Consider the following 14,624-nt stretch of genomic DNA (forward strand, 5'->3'; position numbering starts at 1 on the left):
TTTCATCCCTCTCGGACCACAAATGAATTTTCTACATCGGTTCGGTGTTTGTGGTTTTTGGGTTTATGAAAATGACGCATGTCACCTTTGTTCTGCAGACTGAGGTTGTGCTTCAGTAAAGAAATCCCACCTGCACCTAATTTACACTTTTTAAATCCCGAATATTTTACATGCTGAACCACACTTATTTTGCCAAAACCAACACAACACACAAACACAGATGGAAAATGAAATTGGGGAAAAAATACTTTTATTAAACACTTGAGATTCATTTGATTAACTCATTTCCAAATGATCATAAATAAGCTGTAGCTCCCACCAATATAACAATTGGAATTGTGGTTATTAAAATACACTAAACTTCTCAACTCTTCCCAATCGAATCCCAGCTGAGACGGACGCTCCGTAACAACTGGTCTCGGTCGCTGAGGCACAATAACCAAAGCTATAATGTTAATTTTATGTAATTATCCTTCAACGCAAACTCAGCATTCAACCTCAGCCCTTTATAGCACATTTATTAAAATCCACAGAGATGAAAACATTTGCACATTTTTGAAGGATTTCAAGTAAAAGATGATCTAAAAATAAAAGAACAAAGCTGGGAGGTAACATCAAAACATTAAGCTTAAAAACCTCTCCTTAATATATATTTACAACTATCTTGGCCACAAAGCATTTTGTCATTCAGCTACATTTTGCGTATTACGTCCTCTTTAATCTCCCCCTCAGCTGTGTCGACAGATAGCGATTCCAACGACTCATTATCGGCTGTGGCTTAAAAATGATAAAGATTTCTTCATATTCACGCGGATGAAAAGCAGCAAAGTAGACAGAGGTCTGATGTGCTCACAAAGGCATCAATCTATCAACATAATTAAGAGATCCAACCACAAAACCACACTGTGGCAAGTACAAATTCAAAAGGAGGATTAATATATCTTCTGGTAAAGAAATTCCATCCACGTTTAAAAAGCTTCCGTGTAAAAAGGAGAAAAGTTGTTCCACAAGGCAAAAAGGCACCATCTTCTGATGATCCAAGACCTCGCAAAGGTAGGTGTAAATGTCCTGGAGGTTCTATCGCCGAACACTTCCGGTTCGTGAGCTGAAAAGGGGAAAAGACGTTATCCTCCGTCACGGGACAGATGCAACACACTCGTACTCATGCCTACATTTGCGTGACACCCTAAAAATGATCGCCTCCATCTGAGTGTAGCTGGACAACTGAAGCTCACGGCGGTGCTGTGCATATGCCACCCAGAAAATACCTCATCTAAATTTACCCAAAGATGGAGCGCCTCAACTCCTTGTTTCTTCCTTGTTGATAGCAAACATCCTTGTTTTTTGATTCAACTTTCTTTGGTGTACAGTAACTGGAACAAGGACCAAATTCCAGTGAGAACCAAAGGTCCAGCTGTGAGCGTAGCTTGTTAAAGCTGTGCAGGTAAACGTAGCGACTAAGACACGCGTGCGGACATACCCAGGATAGGGGGGAGGGGGGGCATCGTGCTGTCCGCTCTTAGCAATGGCTTCCTCATAGGACGGCAGTCCGATGGGGTCATTTACTTCCAACGGCGGCTGGGATGCAGGTGGGCGCACAGGCTGCAAGGACACCTCCTCCAGCCGCCGCATTATCAAAGAGGCGTTGCTCCTCCTGGGTCGAGCCCGAATGGAACTGTGACAGACACGAGAAGCTTCAGGTCTGGTGAAGTGTTTTATCAGTTTATTCTGTGAACTAGACGCTACACCTGGCAGGGTAAGAGAACATAATCTGTAAATACTGCCATAAATAAATATACAGGTTTATATCTGCACCGAGGATAACCGGTATTTTCCCAGGCAGCAGCGTACTGCAACAGGTCAACTTAGCAATAAAGACCTCCTCACTTGCCTTGAACGGCCCAGGTTGTCCTTCCATTTGACTTGACAGAAATACCAGATCAGGAGGCCAGCAACAACGATGACTATTCCAGCCACAATCAGTCCCACCAGGAGGGCGGTCACGTCAACCGCGCCTGGCTTGTCATGCTCTGTGGATCATGAACCCATCAGCAAGCTGAGGTCTTGCCTACACAATAACCCTAAAAACCTCATAATGATCCTAAATCATAAATTTGACACGTTCAAATCTTAAATTTATGTCATATGTAAACGCCTCAAGCCCACATACAGCACTTCCACTCGGGAACACTCATTTCTACTGGCAATTGTCTCATTCCTGTTGAGCAGGGCAATCAACAAAAATTGTAAGGAAATGAAAAAGAGAAGAGAAACTTACCATTGACAGAGGTGTAATTACACACTTATGTTGCATATACACTTAACATTTAAGGTCATTAACAAAAAAATCAATTAGTGGTAGTTGAATTGTTGGAAAAACGGGTTTGAAACACACCAGCTTCAGGACAGCCTGTATGTACACAGGTGTACACAAGTAAAATAAATGGTTTTTCTTACCTTGAATATATTCCTTCCAAAAAGCATCCTGAAAAGGTTAAAAAACCCCAAAAGTACATTAATGTGCGACGTAGGAAAATGTGTCCAGCCCTGACAGTGATACCAGTGGTCACTCAACTGTGGCTGGGATGTTCTCGAACACCTCTCTGGCTTCCTCGTAGTTGCAAACCTCCTCGTAACACTCCCTCTCCAGATTTCCAGGAACGAAAAGCTCAAAGTCAAACCGGTTTAGCAGCAGCCTACGGCCCAGGAACGAGCTAGCATCACCTTCATCCACAAACACTGAAAAGGGTGTCAGAAAAAGCAGAGGTCAGCCGACACGTGTAAAAGGTGCATCCCGTCGCGTTCTGTCCAGTTCGGCTGGGTATCTCTGCAGCAGGCATTAAGCAGATAAACCACTATTTCTGTTGCCAAGACAACAGAAGCATCACATTTACACACACATCTGGATGTACAGTGTTCATCATTTTAGATTTAAAGTGAAATGCTACATGAATACATTGTAGACATTCAGGGGTTATTGATTGTTCACCTTATTTACCTTTTTAATATCTGGAGCTAATTTTAGATTTTAAACTTGTAGCAGAATGATGACAAGGGTGTGTTTAAATAAATTGTGATCCAAAGCACCACAAGACTATTTATTATTTCCTTATTAAGTTGATCAAAACCAAACTCTGTATGTATTATCTATCTGGGAACAAGAGATCAGCCCATAAAATCACCTGAGGAGACAAGACAGAAATCAAACGACTGAAAATACATGTGAGAAAACCCTCAAAGCAAAACTAACAAACCCACAAAACACACTTTCGATTTAAGTTTTGTTGCTTCCCTTTTCATATAGTTGAAAGGAGGCCGCTCCTCATCCATAACACCCACTATTTATAGATTTATTAATATTCCAGTTATCAATACATTAGAGAGTGTGTTCATATAGAACACACCGTTACCTTGCGGGTGGTTCGCGGTCTGCTGCGCGGACTTCACTCTCCTCACGCAGGCCGGCTCGCCGCGAGACAGCAGCAGGAGCGCGAGCACACAAAACAACATGGTGACGCGTGCACCTGCGTGTCGAGAGCAGGTGTGACGTTAATTATAGAGCAGACTATGGACCAAAGCAACAGGTTTTTCCCCAAAGCACTTACTCTGCCCGCCCCAACGCTCAGCCGACCACCAGACAGCTGTTTCCCACACGCACGGTGCTGAGGAGCATGTCGGGCGGGCCGCGGAGCCCAGTGCCGAGCGAAACCCGTCAAGAGGAGCTGTAGGTGGGGACGTGTTCGACGGTGGCTGGTTCCAACACAAGACGTCCGGCGGTAATCACATAAACGGCTGCTTGCTTCCGTTGCTTATAGAAACTTTTAAAGAAGGGTTTAAAAGTAAAACACACGCTAAACTGTACAACTCAGGAGAACTAACCAAAGTTTTGACTGACCGAAAGGACGGTTTCACTCCAGAACTACCTGTGTAGACCCAACTAATCGAGCCCGTTTACCTGGAAACTCCGGTAGTAAGTTGCAATGTAGAATGTGGACGCTAGATGGCGCCGGAATCCACGAGAGGGAACGAGCGCCCATTGATGAACGGACGTAACGCACAATAGTCTGAATAATTTTAAGTCCTGATGTCCTCGACAGTGGTCTATTTTTAAACGTTTATTCAATTTTAAAGTGTCGTGTAGATATTGCCATAAAGTGTTCATATGGCAAAGATATTCTGTATTTCATCTTAGAGTAAAGGTGTTCTTGTTGAATTTAAAATGTTTTATAATGCGCATTTGTAGTTTGTTTTATCTTTGTCTTTGCACTATTCCTCAAATTTCAAACTTATATCAGTGTTGCATAATCTCTGGAATAGAGTCGGGAATGGCTGTGGAATAGTTTGGGCTCAGATGAGGCAAGCATGATAATCCATGCTCAACAATTTGGTCAGTGAAGCAAGACTCAATATAGGCAGCAAAACTCAGGGAAGATAAAACTGCCTGGAAAAGGATTCTTTATAATAGTGTTTATGTTTCACACTGCGAATGCACATATCTGTGCCTGAGCTTTTTGGCCAGTGTTTGTGAAAAGAAGAGATATGATGCAGCATTATCTGGTAGACTCCTGGACGGTGCTAATTGAAGAGCAGCGAGTGCACCACGTTTTTGTGTCTGGACATTATCAGAGAAATGTTGATATGAAGAGCAGGACAGGAGAGATGGGAGATTCAAGACGTTGTCAGTGGCCGTTTCCATTATTCACTGTAATCATCATGTACAGGGGAGGAAGACGTCCCCGGACTTGAAATAATCGCTACTTTACTGTTTATTTTAAACTTAAAGACATCTGAATGACTGTTGGATAAATTAGTTTCTCATAATACGACATAAAAAGCACGGACCGTTAAAGAAAAAGAATTCTGGGCAGCATTGTGAAACATGTAGAAACAATGGCGTACATTCTGATTATGAAAACACTAAGTTAACATACTCACTCCACATCTGCCAGATAACATGAGCTGCAGTTTAGCTCATTTGTGTTGACGATAGGGAACCACCTCTATCGGACTTTGATAAGAGATGTTCTCATCTCAGCCGTTCGTAGACAACTGCCACTTGAGGACAGCCAGAAACATAAGAAAGAAAAAAGAGCCAAATGAGTGTCCAGAGGAGTCGTCATGACTACGGGGCTGGGGGAGCAGGGCGTGAGGCCTCGCCGACATTCTGCCGGGCCCCTGTCACGTTCTGTCCGCTCTGCGCCCTCTTTGGGGGTGGCTGTGAGGAGGAGAACACGTAGGACGACTTGCATGCACCTCTACAGTCGGGATGCTACAGATGTGTGGTCTGCCAGGAAACGATGACATCACTGCAAAAATGGATACCACCGAAGTGTTGCAGTGGGAACTGTGGGGCAGTAGCACTTAGTCGCCCCAAAAGGAGAAGTGAAACCATGAACTTGTGTCAGCTGGAAGAGGGGGAGGCCTTGGTGCCTCTTTCATGAACCTGTTGCATGTCAGCGGATGGTGACGCTCACGCCAACTTTGAGCTGCAACCCCCCCCGGTCCACGTCTGATTAATGTGTACACCGTGTGTATAGTGTGTGTACCGTGTGTATACAGTGTGTGTACCGTGTGTGTACCGTGTGTGTACCGTGTGTGTACCCCTGGACAGGCCGAAGAATTCCTTTGGCATCTCTGGCCAGGTTGAACGGCTGAGGTCTTACCTGTCAGGGAGATTTCAACATGTTTTTCTTTATAACAATTCTTTTCTGATCCCTACACACACACACACACACACACACACACACCCTCCAGACCCTCAACGTATAGACAACAGTTTTAATCTGTGCCTTGACACGTACGCCTTCCTCACGACAGGTAAAGCCTCTCGCTGTTGTGTAGGCTGAGTTTTCATCTGATCTTCGTGTAAAAGAAGGTGGCACATGGGGCATATTTTCATCTCAGGAAAACTGCCAAATTCAGCCCACTTGTGTCAGAGCTGAGCTGTGTATTCACGCCTTAGTTACAACAGGCTCAGCTCTGGTAACCTGCTGGTGTCAGGGCTGCCTGAGAAGAGCTCTGAGACCGCAGACGGTTCTGAAGGCAGCAGCTTGTATTCTGTCCTGCTCACCGAGCTGTGAGCACCCTCCAGCACTGCTGGCCGCTCTCACCGGCTCCCTGCTGAGGTAGGACAATGTTTTAGGTGCCTCTGCAGCTTTCAACATCTTCACCTGCTCCACACCTGACTTCCTGTACGACTTGATCTAAAACAGGTCGGTTTGTCCGGGAGGTCTTGGAGCAACGCTTAAAACCCACTTATTTACTGTTGTGCAGAGGTCTGAGGCTGTCAACGGTCCTGTCCCGTTCAAGTGTGCTCTGTTTTCAGTGTTCCTGCTTACTTTGTGTTTCACCTTCTTATCAGCTCGTATAGCACTTTGATGGGAAATGCTTTAGAAGTGTATCATTAAAACATTTAGGGTTGGGTTTTTTTACCCTCTGTACACTTAATGTTAACACTAGTAGAGTTCACATTCCTGGGCTCTGGTGCCTGACCTCAGGGGGCAAAGGCAATATTAGTTTATCCAGAACTCAAGTCTTTTGTTTATCCACGTTAAGACGCTTCAGGAGACGGTGACGCACGCTGACCACGGCGTGAACAGTAGCTATCAGCCAACACATGGGCTGAAATTGGAACGGCCGGTGAATCATCCCACCGCAGGCCGGCGTGTTGACGCTCCCGCGGCACAGCTGTGACCTCAGCACACAGGGTCATCTTTCATTCACTCCACTATTGTCACCTCTCACGTGTTCCCAGACAGGTGACCTTCACCCCGAGTCATGGCTCATCTTAATAACGCTGGCATGTGGCTCGCAACCAAAACCAGATGTTGGAAGCTGCTAAAGTGGGCGGCCCAAATAAAGACACTGTAGGCTGGTCAACAAGATGGAGCACACGTCCGTCAACGGCTCGTGAAGCATTGCTCATCCTACATAACTGAACTAGGAGGACCTGACAAGGACAAGTGATGTAAATCCTTATTTTATTGGATGAATGTAAAAGCTTAACACTTAGTTTTGAGAAGTTGCAAAGCTGAGCAGCCAGTGGAGTTTGAGGTGGAACTATGTAGAGGTTGACAGGGCTTGCAGGCTGCTCTTGACGGCGACTAGGTTGGCCTTCCAGGCGGTGAGGCTCTCGTGCAGCTGCTGCCACTGCTGCTTGCCAAAGGTACGATGTGTGCTGTGGCTGAGCGGACAGGGAAATACACAACTGTCAACTTGATAAAAGAAAACTCAGGCACAGTTGAGATTATCTCAACTGTCACACGGACGAGTGATGAAGACCTGTACCTCACGACTACTTTTCTCTGTGTCTGGTCGATTTTGCAGTACACCATCTTGGTACGAACGGCTGCAGAAGGGGGAGAGAGGGGAGGGAAAGGGGGAGAGAGGGGAGGGAAAGCGTGAGAAATCCCACCAGCTTCAAAAGTACCCCGGAGCCTGAAAGGTGAAGGTATAAAGGGTGTAGCTTTTTACCGTCAATGACAAACGCCTCCACTTCGTCTGCCCCTATCTGCAGCTCCTGCTGCATGGTGTCGAAGGAGATCTCCTTGAATTCCACCGCCATGCCCATGAACGTCAGCAGACGCATCTTGGCGATGTTTTGCTCGTGAGACAGGCCTGAAGAGCAACGCGCAGGGATCATTAAGCACACAAGCGTCACACTTCATTACCACTGACTCGGGGAGTTTCCCTGTTGTAATTGTTAAGAAGCACGGCGTCAGGGATTCTACTCATTAACACAAAGACCACTCCACACTGTTTTCAGAGTCCATCCTACACACACTTGTAATTATAGTTAAGCCTTTAGTAGTGAGAAAAAGACACACTGCTGATGCACACACATTCCTGGACTGTGTCAACAGAGGACAGTTCTGGAGCTCAGTTTGTACTACTGCCACTAACTTGGAGGTGGTAAAGTTTATCATTAGCATTTGGTCTCAAGATAAACATTTAAAATGCCACATATATATATATATATATATATATATATATATATATATATATATATATATATATATATATATATATATATATATATATATATATATATATATATGCTGTATTGTAATTGGTGGAATATAGTAACAGTACTCACCAAGAGAATCAATGAAGTCTTTGTTATTCTGGTAAAACTTTATGTACGATGCAAGTTTTGCACTCACAAAGATGGTTAAGAGCTGAAAAAAGAGGCAGAAATGCATCATCATACATACGTTCACCTGTATATTATACATATAGCCAGTCACCTGTATCCATGGTACAGGTGACTGCAATGCAAGCACATTTCATTCAGTGAAGCTAAATCACATCTTAATGAATAAAAGACATGTTAAATCTTTCAAACACGGAACTAAGTGCAGTGTACAGCCCATAACTGCCAAATATGATGCCCCCCCACGTCGGACAGGCACCTGCATGGACGATGCAAATTACAACTCAAGATAAAACTATTCAAGATTCCAGATGTACTTTATTCATCCCCGTAAGGAAATTTAATTGTAGTAGCAGCCTAACGTGGATTAATATAACTGTAGACTAGGTTTTGTATTTACAAAGTATAGAAACAGAATAAATACAAATAAGATTAGAACCTTATAAGCATATATACAGACATATAGAATAAAATAGAAATAAAATTACAACATAAACATTACACAATTATTATTCTCACGACATTTAATACATAGGAGCTCAATCCTTCTGATTCAGGGGTTTTGTTGTTCTTTTAAGCTTGTTCTTGCTATTTTATTGGTTTAATTCCTTTTGAGTGGGGATGTAACTGTACTGGTTTGGAATTGAACTAAACACAATCTCAAATTGTGACGCTGTAACTGCTGATCACTATTCTGCTCTTGCTTTAAATTGAGGTAAAAATGGAAATGCAGCTCGTAAGCTTTCACCTGTGTGTAGTAATCACAATCACATTTAACTTTTAAGTTAAATATTTTAAAACAGGATAGCCCTGAGACAACCAGCTGGAATAGTAATCGAACCACGTGTGTCTGGGCTGCCTGGAGCTGAATTACAACTCCTTATTTCAGTGATTCCAAAGAAGTCCAATCTGGGAATTCCCACCTACTGAGATTAAATCAAGACATACTTTCTATTATAAAGTGAATAAAAGGCAGGCAGAGATTCCCATGAACTTCAGTACTCACATCATGGATGAGTTCTCCCTCCAGAAAACGGACCGGTTTCAGTGTCAACAGGTGGTCCATCAGGAAGGTGTTGGGGTCTTTCAGAGCACGGACGATACACCTGAAGATGAGGCAGACGTGTGGATATTTGTCACGAGGATCAAGTCAGGAAGGGAGGACAAAGGCAGGATGTTTGCACCTGTGAGCATCAACGCGTGCCTGTGAAGCGTTGTCTTCGGTGTAACTCCCCAGCAGCTCCACCATCACCTTCGCTGCAGGGTCACTGTCAAAGATGACGCCGTTGAAACGTTCACGTGGATCCTCCATCAGTCAAAATACTCACATAACAAAACTCTTCTTAAACATCTCTCCCAAAAAGGCAGGTTACCTTTTCTTGCAGTCCACCAGTGCTTCATATACCAGCCTCAGAAGTGTGTGTTTCTTCTCTGTGTTTAGGTTCCAGTCAATAATCCACTTACGCACCTAGTGAGCAATATAAACGCAGGTCATCATTTTTTTCCATGTGCCAACACACGCTTCCGTAGGCCGTGTTGCTGTACCTGATCGAGATCAGTGGGAATGAAGGAGATGGCGTTACAAGTAGCTGCCACCTTAATGAGACCGCAGTATACAGTATACCTCACAGGAGTGTTCTCATCCATGCCATGGAAGAGATTACTCAGCCTATAAAGCCAAAGTGAAGCAAAAGTACAAGCTTAATACTTGATTCTAAAGGAAGCATTGATGTTGCAGCGGTGCACTGCTGTGAATCCATTCACAGGTACAACTGTTGAAGACTCACAGCTGCATCCGGAGAGAAGGCCTCTCTCCTTCTCTGAACTTCACCAGCTTCTCACAAAGACTTTCGATGAGAGCCTCCTGCTTCTCTGTCTCCAGGATCAACAGCAGGGACACGATACTGTTCATCACACTCTCCACATCTGCAGAGGGGGAGAGCCACACCAGGGTTTAGAGAGCAGTGTCCGAAACAGGAGCTTCACTACATATAAGGGATTAAGCTAGGAGGCATTTCAATGTTGGGACACAGGAAATATAAAACCTGTCACCTCTGTTTAGCATGTGCATCTATACAGAATGTCTGTGACTTACACGACCTACTGTATAAACGGTTGAAGAGTGGGATTTGGGATTTTCAACACGTACCTTTGTCATCATCCTTGAGGCAAACGTCACATGCTTCAATGATCTGAGCCAGATCGACATGAAGACCACCTTCAGCATTTTCTTCCGATATTTCGGCTCCTTTTGCCTTGATGTAAGCTCTCAACTCGGAGGCCTGGTTTAAAAACAATCAAAAACAGCGAGATCATTGACAACGCCACTGCGTAACGACTAAAAAGAGGAGGATACGTGTAAAGTCTCACCTAAAAACTAAATATCTAATCTATTTATAATGCAGGAGAGAAAGGGATATCTGTAGCCAGCTTTCTTTACCGTTCTTGTGCTTGATGATTGATATTCAGCTCAGTAGCTAACATTGGGGTTATGCTTGTAAATCAAAATAACAACTTAGGAACGACCTACAAACGACTGGCAACTACGACATATGACAATTTAACCGAAAACCTCCACAAAGCACCATTTGACGGAGCAGATTTCCACATATTTGACATAATAAATATTCGGCTAACAATCTTCCTCTACCTCTCAGCATCTCTTAGCATTTGTGCTAACAAACACGTTACGATACTTTGTAAAACCACTTATTCAGTGGCTCCGCTACCAGCGGACGTTTCGTAAATTTTTTAAAAGACTTTAGCTGTACCTGGTCTTCTTCCGTAATGTCGATAAACGCCGGGACACTCATTTTAGGCGATGTAGTGAATCCAGATGGTGAAATCCACGCTATCAGCGCGGCCGAGACCGAAGCGGAAAAGACAAGGAAAAACTTCCGGTGAGACACATCCTCTTCCGGGTCATCTCATTAAAGCCGCAGCAATAAGGAGATCGTCAAGAAAATGTGTTATAATTGTTTGTAAGTTCATCAAAATCGCTGTATCAGTATTCTATTTCAATCCCGAGAGTCACGTTTAAATGATTCGAAGCTTTTTAGCTTTTTAAAAACAGAATAAGTAATAAAATAAACAATATAATAAATAACAATATTGGGGCAAAAGAGAGACTTCTTTTTTTTTTTTTTTAGAAAAGAATAAGGGTTAATGTTGGGGTAAGGGTTAGTTTAGAGTTAGGGTTAGTTTAGGATTAGTGTTAGAGTTAGGGTTGGTTTAGAGTTAGGGTTAGTTTAGGGTTAGGACAGGATAAGCAATACAATAAACAATATAATAAATAACAATATTGGGCCATAAGTGAGCCTTTTTTGTTAAATCAGACCCTTTAAAACCCGCCCTGTGAGGCAGAGTAAGAGGAGCCGTTCAGACCTGTCAGGGTTAGGGTTTTGGGTCATGGTTGGTCATGTAAGCCTCTTGGGCTAGGTTTTTTTTTTTTTTTTTTTTCAATTTTTTCCTTTGTTGAATTAATTTTCATTAAGATATAATTTTATGTCCATTTAGTATTCCCTCGTATTTATGAAAAATGTCTGTGTTGGGCACAAAAGTTACTAATCATAAATGGCCAGTTTTTATGGAAACTTCAAACATCTGCTGTACTGTAGTAACAAAAAAGGATTGCACATCTTTCAACATGTTTTTATTTCCATTAAAAAATTGTTGTTATTGAAAAGGTTATGTTAGGTTACACATTTTCATTGTATTTCCCCACGTAGGTCAAAACATCTCCAGTTTTTCACTTATTTTTTATAGTAATTTAAATCTATTTGTCTCCCAGACTCCCACTTTCATATTGTCATTAATTTTCTGTTAACAAGAGCTCAATTTCTGATGGCAGACTAATGTGTCAAATGAGAGTTACAGAGGTGAATTTGATCCCCCGGAGAGGTTATCTGATGGAGCTGCAGCCCATCTGTGTGGACCACCATGACAGGACCGACCCAGAGAAGGCAGCACTTTTCCTCCATACCCCCGTTGACCCATGGGGGTGTGCGCAGTGGGCCTCTGTACCTAGAGGGGACCGTGTGTATCACTGCCCTGGCGTTTGTGATTGAGGTGAGTGAGGTGAAGGGGGCAAATGGAGTGGGAGTTCATGCTAAAACCATTCAGCTGAGCCAATTTTCCAATATCTGAGGTGTGAAGCAAGCTGCGTCTGAAGGGGAAGACAGCCTGTGTAGGGGATTCGTGGCCAGCACGTGCCTGATCATAATTCCTTTAAAGTCAAGTCACATATTTCCTTACAGCACTTACTGTTAAGGAACTGAGCGATGTTGTATTCAGCATGATAGATTCCTTAAAATAGGGTAAAGGGGAACTGGTTAATGGAGTGTTTCGCCACAGTTCTTAAATGATGCGTCATTCTATTGAGAAGGCAAGTGCCTGGTACCAAATCCCACCCTCGCTCTCATCCCGGCCTTGTATGCTGTCATGGCAAAGAATTTATAGTTGCTTCTGCTCAAGCATGCTTGTGTAACCGCGAGGCTTCCATTATCTGATTAACAGCTGTTGTCAAGTGCCTGGTGTATTTCAAGTCCACAGTCAGAGCCTTTTAGACTTTGAAGCTCCAGGTGCATCTGGGATCTTGCTCTTGTCTTCTGTAAAGGTCTTAAAATGTCCCCGTTTGTTATGATATGTGTCATGTAGCCCAGCTTTAAGGATGGAATAACATTAAACCAACATGAGTATTGGGCTGCAGTAGATGTGTAGCTTTCATAACATCAGCAACCTTTGTTGTTGCTAGATTAGGTATTTATTATTTTTTCTCTTACATCTCCTGTCAGGCTGTGCAGGTTGGGAAATCTGCCCAGACGTTGCCAAAGAAAATCTCACCTTTGCAGGGAATCTGTTGCATTCCATTTCTCTTACAGTTCTCTTTTTAAGAGTATTGCGACACGCTCCGCTCTGAGTGAAGTGATGCAACTCAAAATTCGGGTATTTTTCATGTTTTCTTCCGGTCTGGCAGTTGCGTCATTTTCTGAGAAAGGCAGACTACAGAAAGTCGAGGTTTTTTTCTCCTCCATATATTGACCTGCTTATGGAGGCTGTTCTCGGCCTCCTCAAAGATGAACGACTGTGTGTTCAGACCTGGTAGAGCCCAGGTGTCTGCTTTCTCCTTGTCAGCCACTCTCTTCGTCATCATCCAACATGGCGCCCAGCTTCCACCCACTAATTGTCTGGTTCCCACAGTTCTGCCTGCCTTCACAATCTCTGAAAAATCCCCTTGCTCAGCCTCATCTATCAGCCAGTGACCTTGTCAGTGTGCATCAGATGAGTAACTTCCCCACTTTCCTAGGTGGGGCGACTTGCTTGTTAATTACTTAAAGCTGCCCCCCACCACACCCCCACACCCCCACACAGACAGACACACACGTACGCAGACATGCAAGAAACAAATAAACAAACCCTGCTGATATATTAAAGACAGTAAGACCCCCTCATGCAGAATTCCGTGGGGGAATTTCACACCCACTCTCCCGCTAACATGCCTGGATGCAAGTCACACTTACAATAACTGCATATCAACAGCAGCCTACATCTGATATATACTTTGATTTGGACTGATTAGTCATTGAAAATGGAAATATAGGAAATGTTCAGCACATTTTTATGCTAATTTTTCAGATTCTTCAAAGATTTTGCTGTTTTGATTCATTTTTTTGCCCATTTTTAGCCTGACAGCTTGCAGTGTCACGTACCATTTTGTATATTTACTATTGGCTATGTTGCAATTTTGCACATAATTAGAGAGGTTTTGACCAGATTTTTGATTGTTACATTTACACGTAGTGGAAAACTGCCCTGTCAGTTTCTTGGCTTCTGCACTGGATCCACAGATGTTTCTGGACACGGCCTCTTAGCTGCTCCTTTGTCGGTTTTGGAGCATTTGGTTTCATGTTGGTAGCTAAAGTTTCTTTTTGGTTCTCCTCTGACAGGAAGCTGTCTTGTGTTTTAGGGTCATTTGGCCATCTGGGCCAACTTTCAGGGTTTTATGCAAACTGCACTCTGACTCTACTCAGGCGCAAGGATTAACCAATTGCATTTTGGGGGTCATAGGTCAAAGGTTAAAGCAAAGTATACCCACTTACAGGTAAGATCAGTTGAATCCATCCATAATGCAAAATGGCCTTATAAAAGATTTAGCTGTAGTGATATAGAGTTGCCCCCCCTCCCCTTCCCCCCCAAAAAAAGTAAAAAGAAAGTAATTCTCCTGTGGGGGTTATAGGCAGATCTCCCATGTATCACCAGAATGTGTTGAAGGAGTTTCTTCAGAATTTGACAGAAATGTCAGAATAGACACTTAAAAGAGTACATTGTAGGAGTTCGAGGTCAAGGTAACTGTGACCTTACAGTAAATCTCACTAGTTCACCCTCGACAAAAAAAAACATCAAGGGATTTTCAGCAAATTAGGCACAAACCTTCTTGGACTTGATGACGACTGATTAGATTTTCAAGGTCATT

At 43.3% G+C, this 14,624-nt stretch overlaps 2 protein-coding genes across 4 annotated transcripts; both read right to left on the minus strand.

The window, feature by feature from the left end:
• Positions 1–233: 233 nt before the first annotated feature.
• On the minus strand, positions 234–3,957 carry prrg4 (proline rich Gla (G-carboxyglutamic acid) 4 (transmembrane)). Of its 3 annotated transcripts, none has more exons than XR_008947396.1 (7): positions 3,606–3,957; positions 3,405–3,524; positions 2,576–2,739; positions 2,458–2,485; positions 1,888–2,030; positions 1,481–1,675; positions 234–1,105 (listed from the first exon to the last, which is right to left on the minus strand). XR_008947396.1 is itself a non-coding variant. In XM_057017128.1 (7 exons), exons 2-7 carry the CDS (start codon positions 3,508–3,510, stop codon positions 1,078–1,080), a joined length of 660 nt encoding a protein of 219 aa, XP_056873108.1. In that variant the 5' UTR covers positions 3,511–3,524; positions 3,606–3,949; the 3' UTR covers positions 234–1,077. The 3 variants fall into 3 exon arrangements, 2 of the variants coding, with proteins under 2 accessions (XP_056873108.1, XP_056873118.1); XM_057017128.1 differs by having other exon boundaries at positions 1,892–2,030; positions 3,606–3,949; XM_057017138.1 differs by having other exon boundaries at positions 1,892–2,030; positions 3,411–3,524; positions 3,606–3,945.
• A 3,006-nt stretch (positions 3,958–6,963) lies between these two features.
• eif3m (eukaryotic translation initiation factor 3, subunit M) lies at positions 6,964–11,068 on the minus strand. The gene is made up of 11 exons (XM_057017116.1): positions 10,924–11,068; positions 10,302–10,434; positions 9,940–10,078; positions 9,698–9,821; positions 9,526–9,620; positions 9,337–9,420; positions 9,159–9,258; positions 8,096–8,177; positions 7,474–7,617; positions 7,288–7,348; positions 6,964–7,183 (listed from the first exon to the last, which is right to left on the minus strand). Exons 1-11 carry the CDS (start codon positions 10,963–10,965, stop codon positions 7,060–7,062), a joined length of 1,128 nt encoding a protein of 375 aa, XP_056873096.1. The 5' UTR covers positions 10,966–11,068; the 3' UTR covers positions 6,964–7,059.
• Between the last annotated feature and the right edge of the window lie 3,556 nt (positions 11,069–14,624).

Source organism: Takifugu flavidus, chromosome 2, assembly GCF_003711565.1.
Source record: "Takifugu flavidus isolate HTHZ2018 chromosome 2, ASM371156v2, whole genome shotgun sequence".
Lineage (NCBI taxonomy): Eukaryota > Metazoa > Chordata > Actinopteri > Tetraodontiformes > Tetraodontidae > Takifugu > Takifugu flavidus.

Excerpts from the sequence above, each read along its gene's own strand:
- prrg4 (XM_057017128.1), bottom strand. The coding sequence starts at position 3,510 with ATGTTGTTTTGTGTGCTCGCGCTCCTGCTGCTGTCTCGCGGCGAGCCG. Across the intron at positions 2,486-2,575 it reads TCGAGAACATCCCAGCCACA|GATGCTTTTTGGAAGGAATA; the intron begins GTTGAGTGACCA and ends TAACCTTTTCAG. Across the intron at positions 1,676-1,891 it reads GACAACCTGGGCCGTTCAAG|TTCCATTCGGGCTCGACCCA; the intron begins GCAAGTGAGGAG and ends TGTCTGTCACAG.
- eif3m (XM_057017116.1), bottom strand. The coding sequence starts at position 10,965 with ATGAGTGTCCCGGCGTTTATCGACATTACGGAAGAAGACCAG. Across the intron at positions 10,435-10,923 it reads ACATTACGGAAGAAGACCAG|GCCTCCGAGTTGAGAGCTTA; the intron begins GTACAGCTAAAG and ends TTTTTAAACCAG. Across the intron at positions 9,421-9,525 it reads CTGGTGGACTGCAAGAAAAG|TGACCCTGCAGCGAAGGTGA; the intron begins GTAACCTGCCTT and ends CATCTTTGACAG.